This window comes from Physeter macrocephalus, chromosome 17 (assembly GCF_002837175.3).
Source record: "Physeter macrocephalus isolate SW-GA chromosome 17, ASM283717v5, whole genome shotgun sequence".
NCBI lineage: Eukaryota > Metazoa > Chordata > Mammalia > Artiodactyla > Physeteridae > Physeter > Physeter macrocephalus.
In genome coordinates, this window is record NC_041230.1 from 49,485,423 (window position 1) to 49,496,238 (window position 10,816).

General features: G+C 47.1%; 1 protein-coding gene across 17 annotated transcripts in view; it reads left to right on the forward strand.

Moving 5' to 3' along the window:
- Positions 1-10,816, forward strand: part of GAN (gigaxonin) — a 96,024-nt gene that overhangs the window by 28,534 nt on the left and 56,674 nt on the right. For 16 of the 17 annotated variants that reach the window (XM_055078885.1, XM_055078886.1, XM_055078888.1 and 13 more), the window contains 2 exons: positions 2,058-2,145; positions 10,023-10,705. In XM_055078885.1, the coding sequence (XP_054934860.1) occupies positions 2,083-2,145; positions 10,023-10,705 (746 nt within the window). In that variant the 5' untranslated portion in view covers positions 2,058-2,082. The remainder of the gene's footprint in view (positions 1-2,057; positions 2,146-10,022; positions 10,706-10,816) is intronic. The other variant, XM_055078901.1, reaches the window with a different exon arrangement.

The window sequence follows — 10,816 nt, forward strand, 5'->3', positions numbered from 1 at the left end:
TCATAGGTAGAATTGGGATGGCTCTACTTTCTTTGATTTTTGTGTGATTATGAAAATGCTTCAAGTGTTCAAAATGCTATAGAATTGCAAAGTGTTCATGTCAAAGGGAATGTGCCTTTTTTGCTGTGGCAAGACTGGCCTGTTCCCTGCTCCATCCATCCATCCATCCGTCCCACACTTGTTTTCTCACAACAGGCATAAAAGCTGCTATGTACGTGACAAAAGCTTTTACATGAAACGCTAACCCTCATAAAAATCACGAATAATCTGAGGTTCAGAGAGCTCAGACCATTTGCTCAAAATCACACAGCTAGAAAGCGATGGAGCAGAGCCTGAACGAAAACCCGGTTTGGTCTGATGCCCAGAGCAGTGTTCAGCATCACGCCCACCAAAACATTCCTAGAGGCAGAGGAGAGGGGAGCTAAAGAAAGGCGGGGGCACAGGTCTACCAAATACAGCACCTTGAAATCTGCATTTTACCTTAAGGTGCATATACATGTTAGAGTGTACTCCACAGTATGTCCATGCTTATTTTAATAGCAAAGAACTTCCCAGCAATCTTTAGGTACAAATGATGCTTTGGGTGTGTGTTGGCGGGGGGAGGGGGCTACCCCAGTGTAGCTCTCTGCTATAACCGCCATTAAAAACATATCAGATGCTTTCTGTTTATGTTTGACTCTTATCGCCTGGGTTGGCCTAGAAGCTCCTGGAGGGTAAGATCTGAATGTGATTCCTCCGTTCTCCTTCCCAAGGCTTAGCCCAGTCCCCAGCATGAAATAAGCAGGCAGTGATGGATTTGGCAAATACGTATTGAATTTCTGCCTAACCGAGTCAGGTGCCATGGGAGATAAAGACGGATATGAGGTGATTCTTGCTCTCAAGATATTTACAACTGAGCTGGGGAGGCCAAGCTTCCAGAATCTGCCCGGAAAGGATCTTCCCAAGACTCTTGGTACAGCATTTTAAAAGCTTGGGACTGTAATATAGCAATAGGTGAGATGGTAGGTAACTAAGATAGCAAACAACGTTTCATTAAATAGCGCAAATGTTGTGAAAAGCGACAACCTGTTCCTCTGGAAAAGTAGCATTGTGTCAATTAAAGAGCACACCTTCAACTTAGCGATGTTGAAACCACCGTTTCCTGAGAGGGAAGAGCTGAAAACAGGCACCCGCTCTAGGTGCTGTCTGTTTTGCCAGAAGGATCTCAGTCTCTGCTTGCTTGGCCTTTGAGGGTCAGCTTCAGAACTTCAGCAGCACAGACAAACCCATGTTCTTTTCTGACAAGCTTGGGTACATTGGGGTTTATTAGACTCCATTCGACTCATCAGATAGTTGCCAAGCTCACTGTGTAGGTGCTGGGGACACATGGAGAGGCAAGGATGTCCAATGAATGGCTCAAAAACTTTGCAGTGAATCAGGGAGTCAAAATCCTGGCTCCTCTATGAATCAGCTGAGGGATGTGGACTGAAGCCTCAGTTTTGTTTGTTTGTTTTTTGCGGTACGCGGGCCTCTCACCGTTGCGGCCTCTCCCGTTGCGGAGCACAGGCTCCGGACGCGCAGGCTCAGCGGCCACGGCTCACGGGCCCGGTGCTGGGGACACATGGAGAGGCAAGGATGTCCAATGAATGGCTCAAAAACTTTGCAGTGAATCAGGGAGTCAAAATCCTGGCTCCTCTATGAATCAGCTGAGGGATGTGGACTGAAGCCTCAGGTTTGTTTGTTTGTTTTTTGCGGTACGCGGGCCTCTCACTGTCGGGGCCTCTCCCATCGCGGAGCGCAGGCTCCGGACGCGCAGGCCCAGCGGCCGTGGCTCACGGGCCCAGCCTCTCCGCGGCACGTGGTCTCCCATCGCGGAGCGCAGGCTCCGGACGCGCAGGCCCAGCGGCCGTGGCTCACGGGCCCAGCCTCTCCGCGGCGTGTGGGATCTTCCCGGACCGGGGCGCGAACCCGCGTCCCCTGCATCGGCAGGCGGACTCTCAGCCACTGCGCCACCAGGGAAGCCCTGGAGCCTCAGTTTTGTGATCCATGGCATGGATATCCTAATACTTACCTTGCAGGTTGTTGTAAACATCTGTTGGGGTGATGGACGTAAAGCTCCCTGCACAGCAAACTGCACTAAGAACTCCACAGACTCCAAAAGTTAAGGTAATGACTTCTGATTTCAAGAAACACCCAGTCTAGTGAAAAGACCAATATGTTAACAGATAAATGTCATTAGTGTGATGGGTATGACTATTTTTGACTTTTTTTTAAAATCAAACATTTACAGAGCACTCACTATGTGCCAGACACTGTGCTAAACAGTTGTACCTGGATCATCTCATTTATTTGCAGAAAACCATATATAGCAGGAACCACAGTTTTTCCCAGTGAGGAATCTGAGGTTTAGGCCATCTAAACCTCAGGGCCACAGAGCTGGAAAGGGACGGAAGGAGGGTTTGAACCCAGCAATCTGGTTCCAGAGGCAGATTTCAAGGCACAAAGAGACAGAAAGAAGCCAGGAGAGGCTTCACAGAGGAGGTGCTGGAGCGGCGAGCAGTTTTTCAGGCACCAAAGTCATGGGAGAAGGAGTCCAGGCAGGAGGGAAGAGGTGGCAGGACGAAGAGCTGGGTCTGTGCAGAGGGTCTGGGATGGAGGGCGGTGTGGGTCTGGAAGGTGAGGGTGGGGAGGGAGGAGTGGGCCAGATGGGGGGACACCTCATAAGTCAGGCACAGGGACGTGGGGGACCAGTGAAGGATGGGAAAGACAGGATCACGGCACGTAGGGAATGTAATCTACGCCGATGTTCTAAGGGTAAAGTACTGGCCTGGCCAAAAGGTTCGTTCGGGGTTTTCCGTAAGATCTTCCAGAAGCCACAGGTCGGGAGAAGAAATTTGTGTTCCATATACATAATAAAAGAACTCCTAAAAATGTCGATTTGAAAACCCAACTTTTAAAAATGAAACAAAGCACTTAAAAAAAGATACAAGTGATCAAAGAGCGTATAAAAAGATGCTCAACATTGTTATCCATTAGGGAAATACAAATTAAAACAGCAAGATGCCACTACACACCCACCAGAATGGGTGTAATTAAAAGAAGACACCACCGATTACTGAGGGATGTGGAGCAACTGGAACTCTCATAGATGACTCGTGGGAGTGCAGTTTGGTACAACCACTTTGGAAAACTGGCAGTGTCTGCTGAAGCCGAACATGTGCCTTTTCTGTGACCCGGCAACTGAACTCGGGCACATCCACACGGGTAAAAAGCGCATGTGTCCACCCAAACAAAGACTTGTTTGAAAATGTTCATAACAGCTTTATTGTAATAGCCCCAAACTGGAAACAGTCCAAGTATCTGCCAGCAGGGAAACAGATACATAAATGATGGTATATTCACGCAGTGGTAGAGTCACAGTAATAAAGAACCAACTATTGCTACAAGTAACAAATGGAAGAATTTCAAAGTAACAACTGGAAGAATTTCAAAGACACTGTACGCAGTGAAATATGCCAAATGCAAAGGTTCAAGAACAGGAAAAACCAATCAATAGTGATAGAAGTCACAACAGTGGTTTCCTGTGGGAGGTACTAACTGGAAACACTGAGGGAACCTTCTGGGTTACTGGGAATGTTCTTTATCTTGATCCGGCTGGTGAGTTCACAGGTGTATCCACATGGAACAATTCATTGAGCCGTACACTTTATGTTATACCTCAATCAAGATGTTTTTCCAAGATAATAAATAAAGTGTTAATCAGTTTCAAACCTTGCTAGGCAAAGATGTCTAACATATTTCCGAAAATATAAGAATGAATTTAAATGTTAAAAAATCAAATTAAATACATGGAGCATGAAATAAAAAGCAGTAGAATAGGGATGTTTAAAGAGCTGGAATAGGAAGGGAAAATGGCAGATGGAGTCAGAAAATAGATTAAGTTCGCTACAGTCCAGCATTTACATCAGGGAGAAGTGAGACGTGAAGTTGTCAAGCCAGACCCGAGAGGAGGTAGCTGGTGGAGCCCGGACTGCAGAGGTGAAGAGACTAGATTTTTAACTTGAGAGTCAACCAGAAGCTAATAATTCGTGAGCTGGGAAAAATGCCATTAAAAACCAGGAGGATGACTGTGGTGATGATAGCGATCATAAACAAAAGAACACTTAGCACTTGCTGAGCACCTATTATGTGCCAGACCTTCTTGTCAGTGCTTCACTAGTATCATCTCATTTAATCCTCACAGCTGCTCTGGGAAGTTACTACGATTATGCTAGTTTTACAGAGGGAGAAACTGAAGAAGTGGAGTAATTAACCCGGAGCCTCCAAGAATAGGAGAAAGAGACCCCGTGGGGAGGTAGTGAGGAAATCCAATGACTTAAAGGAATTCAAATGACTTCACGTTAAAACAGGTCTAAGGAGCAGGCAAATTACTTACATGATATAAATGCTGCAGAATAAATCAGCAGCGTATTGGCTAGAATTCTAGGGGGCGGACAGAAATTGAGTATCTTTTGCATGCTTTTGGGTATGTAAACAACATACAATTCCCAAACTAAATTTAAAGAGTACAAAGTGGAAAATGGTGTGCCTCGAAGGAGGAAATAAAAGGTTCTTGCACAGGACTTGGTTTGAAAGAAGTAACAGGGGCGACCTCTGCTCAGAGCTGTTATATCGTGACCTTCTGAGGCTTGGAAGTTTCATGGCCTTTGAATCACTCTTGATAATTCATCTTTCTCCACGTTGGCAAGGTCAGGTTAGGCAGCAAGGGACGAAAAGATCCAGGAAGATTTTCTCCCTTCCTCCCTTCCTTCAGTCTGTTTCTTTCTTTCAGTAAGTCTATATTTATTGTGTATCAATTATATGCCATGCATTGTTTTAGAGGCTGGCGATACAGTGATAAATAAAACAGGAAGTTCCTGCCAGGCCTCATGAAACTTATAATCAGAGGAGACACACGATACACAAATAAACATATATTATTTTAGGTACTCATTGAATGCAGTGAGGAAAAATGAAGGAGGTTGAGGGAAGCATTCGTTATACAGGAAGATAAGTGAAGCCCTCTCTGAGGAGCTGACATTTGAGCTCTGATCTATGCAGAAGGAAAGATCAAAGTCTGAGAATATGAGGAAAGACATTTCCAGGCTTAGAAATCAGCCAGTGCAAAGGCCCTGGGGTGGGCATATGTGAGGCCTGTCCAAGGAACAGCAAGAAGGCCAGTTTGGTTAGTGCACATCGAGGGAGAGGAGAGTGGTAGGAAATGAGGTCGCAGAGGAAGTACAAGGCCACATCTCTCAGGGCTTTCTACTTTGGACTGTTTTTCCCTAAGTTTGATGGGAAGCTATTGGAGGGTTTTGTTTTGGGAAGCAACTTGATCTGATTAACTTACGGGGAGAAAGAACTCATAAGGGGGCAAGAGGAACAGGGAGCACAGCCTAGGAGGCTATTGCAGGAGTCCAGGGGGAGCTGACTGGTGGCTGGACTCAGGTGGTACTGACGGGGGTCAGGAGATGAGGCTGGACTCAGGACACAGTCTGCAGGAGGAGCTGCAGGGTTTGCTAGTGAATTGGATGAAGGGCATGAGAAAAAAGATCAAGAATGTCCCGAAATCTCTGTCCTTGGTTAAACGAACGATGCTGCCACTTTATTTGGGGGAATGATTAGGTTTAAGGGGTAAAATCAGGAGTTTATTTTCAACCAGAGATGTTAGCCTGCTCTTGCATAGACCAGCTTGGAGTTCATGGGGGTACTGTGGAAAACAACAAGTGAAGTAATCCCTTGTGGATAGAAAAATCCCAGTTCTCCCTACTTATTAACGTGTATTTATTCAGCAAATATTTATTGAGTACCTACTGTGTGTCAGGCCCTGTGCCAGGTGCTGGGAATACAGCATGGATTTGCACAGAAACAGAAACTATCTTCATTACAGCTTAATTAGTTCACTGGTTTCTGAGACACTTCTCTGAATATTGTGTAAATATATAGAATCAACTCTCAAGAGTTATAAATACTGAGATGTTCTCTGACTCAGCAATTTGGAAGAGCTCAGATTCTCGGAAAGAAAGGAGCTATATATAGATTTGGACAAATGACAGATTTACCTAATAAAATATTTGAAGACTGCCTTAAAATGAATCAGAAGAGACTGCCTCAACCAAATTAATGTTTATGAAGAGTCAACTTGGTGTAATGGAAAAGCTTACAGGGCTGGAAGGCAGATGCTCTGGGCCTGTCTGTCTGCCCAACTAGGTCACAGGTATGACCTTGACTGAGTCCTTCATCATCTTGCTTCAGTTTTCACTTCAATAAAATGAATCCACTGAAGGCAATATTTTCCAAAGCGCTTCCAAACTACTAATTTTTTCCTTTGCATTATCTTCTCCTGGACTCTTATTCCTCTTTCTAACATTTATTTAAAAATAAAACCCCAAACTCCAAGGTGATTCTTCTTTCTTTTGAGGGTTCATTTTCTGAAGCAAAGTATTTGCTTTTTGCAAATGAAACTTGTTTTTTTCCTGACTGTAAAATGATACATGATCAGAAAAGCAAAAAGAGAATAAAAAGTCCTTACAGTGATACCATGGAGGTAACTATGTCTGTTTTCACCATCAGTGCCTCTGCAACGGGTATCATATAGCAGGTGCTTAATAAATATTTGTTGAATGAATGACTGCTGTTAGTATCTTGTGAAAACATCCTTTTTAGTCTTCACAGGAAAAAAAGAATCCTTTCTCTGGGGTTGTGTAGCCTCTGAAGAGGCTATAGTTATAGTCACCAGAGACTGAAGCTTGCTGGGACTGTATCGAATCTCTGGGATTACACATTTCACAACAGCTGATGTCTGATATCTATGGAATGTAGGGAAACAATAACACTAAATACACCACTCTGATGGCCATAAACAATATCAAGGGTGGCTCGCTTTGAGCAATATCAAGAAAGGCTGTGAAACAGTCCACGGTCTAACCAGGAGTGGCTCTGGTAGCAGCTGCCCCACACGTCCTTCCTCCCACACTTGGGCCCTCTTCCTTCCCTACAGAACCAAGATGAGGTTTCTGGGGGCACTTGAGTTCAACCCAACAATTTTTATTGAGAATCTAGCATTCTTTTGATTGTTCACTCCCTTCTCAGTAAACCAGGATGGTCTTCTGATTGCCTCTGGAAATGAATGGAAGCCAGATCTTGTCTGCAGACACATGCTGCATCTTTTTTTCTCAGATGGAATTCGTGACTAATGTTGAAAAACCGGGACACTGGACATGTGAATCTGAATTTTCAGATCTCTTGAAAAATCGCTGGATTTGGCACCCATGGGCCCTCATCCCCTGGAGCAATCAGCTGGAAGTGAGGGGCAGCCTCCCACCTGACACAGGGGGTGTGTTCTTCAGCTCCCTGTGGTCCCACCTGCCCCTACTGTGCTATATCCTGCTTCCTGGGCTCATTCACCCAGCTTGCCCACCTCTAACAGATTACGGGAAGCATTCAGGGATAACCCACTGAGCACCGGGCACTGTGCAAGTCTCTTGGAATACGTAAACCCAACACAGCTACTACCCTGGAGGAGCTCGCGTATAAACCAGTTAATTACAGCGCAGTGAGCTAAGTGCAGCACAGAAGGCATGACCATGGCACAGCATGGGGACTCTGCCCTGAGAAGCTGGTTGGAGGTTCTCTGAAGGTCACTGAGCTGCATTTTGAAGGATGAATATGAGTGATTCAGGCAGGTGGTTGGTGGGGAATATTGCAAACCGTGCGGGTGGAATGGAGAGCATTTATAAGATCTTCTGCCGATGTGCTGCCTGTTGCACAGGGGAAACTCTCAAGACAGCAACTACCTTTCCCCTGATTGATGCTGGTCTGTCTACAACCCTCTGCCCAGGTCCTCCCATACCTTCCTTCTGTCGAAACACCAGTGAAGGTTACCTCTACCAGGAAGAGCCTGCCTGACTAATCCCCATTCATCTCCAGTTACTTCAACTAAGGCAACACTCCCATTCTGGGAAAACTGGCTACCTGAGGGTGATTCTGTTATTTGAGCTCTTTGTTTTGTTTTGGAACCTCTGACATTTGAAGAATAGACCAGCATTCCAAGTACTTGATCAGTAAGTGTTTATCAAACACCTATGTATTTGATTTGAACCCTTTCTGTCATATATATCATTTTTGGCTCCAACAACGACCCAGTTGAGGAAGAAGACAAACACAAACTGAAAACAGACTGCAATTCAGAAAACGTTTCTTAAATGCCTGATAGTCACAATTTTTAAAATCCCTCCATCCATCCAACATTTACTGAGCACTAATAGGGCCAGGCAGTGGGCCTGGCACCTAGAAACGGAGATGCGCTGAAACATACAAGCTAGCAGGCGACATGGATAAATAAACCCCTTACAGTAATTTTCCTGCCAGAGCAACGTTCAAACGTTCAGCAATAACTTCAAGAAAGAAGTGTTGACTGCTCCCATGAATACTGGGCAGGTATCATGGAGAAGATAAGCTCCAGCTGCTTACCTTATTGACTTTGTATCATGACATTTTACAACGTACACAAAGATATAGAGACGAGTACAACGAATCTCCATGTACCCATGACCCGGCTTTAAAAGTAGTAACTCATAGCCACTTTTTAATTTTAATTTTTATTTTTTTAACATCTTTATTGGAGTATAATTGTATAATTGCTTTACAATGGTGTGTTAGTTGCAGCTTTACAACAAAGTGAATCAGTTATACATATACATATGTTCCCATATCTCCTCCCTCTTGCGTCTCCCTCCCTCCCCCCCTCCCTATCCCTCCCCTCTAGGTGGTCACAAAGCACCGAGCTGATCTCCCTGGGCTATGAGGCTGCTTCCCACTAGCTATCTATTTTACGTTTGGTAGTGTATATATGTCCATGCCACTCTCTCACTTTGTCATAGCCACTTCTGATTCATTTATACCTGCACCCACTTCACTCCATCCCTTTGTTTTGTTTTGAAGCCAATCCTGGATGTTTTAATCATTTCATCCATAATACTGAGCTGGAAATGTCTGGACTTTCCGCTAGTAACATCCTTTTCCCAATCTATTCTTTTGCCAGTGACTCCACCAGAGTTATATACCCTGATTCCCACCAGTAACCCCCAATCCTTGACTGGTTCAGGGTAAAGATCCAAGACTTTATTGGAGCCTCTGAGTTGACAGAAGGAAAAGCCTGAGCTGATCCAGTGAAAACCCCATCCTGCCGTATCTGGAATACTGACCATATTCTTCTGGTCCTTGGCCTTTGTAAAACTGCTAATTTCTTATAAGCTTGTTGAGCCCCTAATGTGTGGACAAAACGGGGGCTACATTCCACATTCCCATGTGCCTTTAGCAACCTTCCCAGAAACCTCAGACAGTATGGGGCTTGCTCTGCAGGCCAAGCTGCCCCAGATTTGCTTCCTGTCACCACCTTGATCTTCACTGGGTGGGGAGCCTGGTCACATCTGAACATCTGGCTTCTCTACCTTCCACCCCTTCAGCGTTTCTCTCTCTCTCTGAAATGTACCAACATCATGCAATTAGTTACTCAACCCAGAACATTATCCTGGACTCCATCTCCCTTCTAATTCTGCCTATTCTTTTAAAGCCATCCACTACTGTCCACCTCCATCATCACCCTTCCATCCAGGTCACCATTCCCTTCCCTCAAGTACGGCAATATTTAAGCACTTTTCTGCCTTTGGCAACCCCCCACCCCCGCCGCCAATTCTCCACGCAGCAGCTGAGTGATCTTCGTGGAACGACCTGCTAAAAACCCTCTCATGGTTCCTAACACCTACGGGATCAAGACCAACTTCCTTATCACTGCTAAGGAGGCCCTGCTTCTGCTCCATCTCCTCCCTGGCCCGCAACCCAAACGCTCTTTTCAGGGCCTGGTTTCTCCGGTCTCTGTGCTCTTACCTGGGAAGCGCCTATTCTCTCGTAAATAGTGAACGCTACAACTACTGCGCCCTCGCTTACATGCGTTACCTTACATGAATCCGCAACAACACTAAGATATCATCTTCATTTTGCAGACGGACAAATTAAGGATGGGCACCTTACCCATGGTAACACAGCTAGTGAGTGGAAGAGCCGAGACTCGGATTCAGACTCACGGCGCCAGAGGCCACGGGCTTAACCACCGAGCGCCAGCCTGCCCACACACCTCTCCATTGCTGCAGCGATTGCTCTCAGCGGCGGACCTCGCCCGGCAGCGCCCGTTCAGGGACCGGCAGCTCAGTAGGAGGAACGAGGCTTCGGATTGGCAGCCTCCGGCGACGCCGGGGGAGGGGGCGGGCACAAAGGCGCGGGAGCGTCGCGCAGAAATGACGCAACACCGCGGCTCCTTAAAGGCGCCGGACTCTCGAGCGGCGCACGGCGCAGGCGCGTTCCGGAGGCTCCAGATTTTGCTCGCAGCGCTGAGAGCGGGCCCGGGCAGACGGGCGCGAGCGGGTTGTGCAGACGAGGTGCGCCTCGGACGCGGGCGGCTCGAGGGGTCCGTTTGGGCGGTGTCCGGAGCCCGACCGGCGGGCTTAGGAGTGGGCGCCGCAATGGCCGAAGGCAGCGCCGTGTCAGACCCTCAGCACGCCACGCGCCTACTGCGAGCGCTCAGCTCTTTCCGCGAGGAGTCCCGCTTCTGCGACGCTCACCTGGTCCTCGACGGGGAGGAGATACCGGTGCAGAAGAACATCCTGGCGGCTGCCAGCCCGTACATCAGGTGAGGAGGGGGCCGGGCGGGGCCGCGCTGCCCGGAGTCCGGGGGCGGGGCGAGCCGGGCGTGTCCCCGGAGCCCCTGGTCCCCACCCCCCAGCCGCCGGGGTCCCTCTGG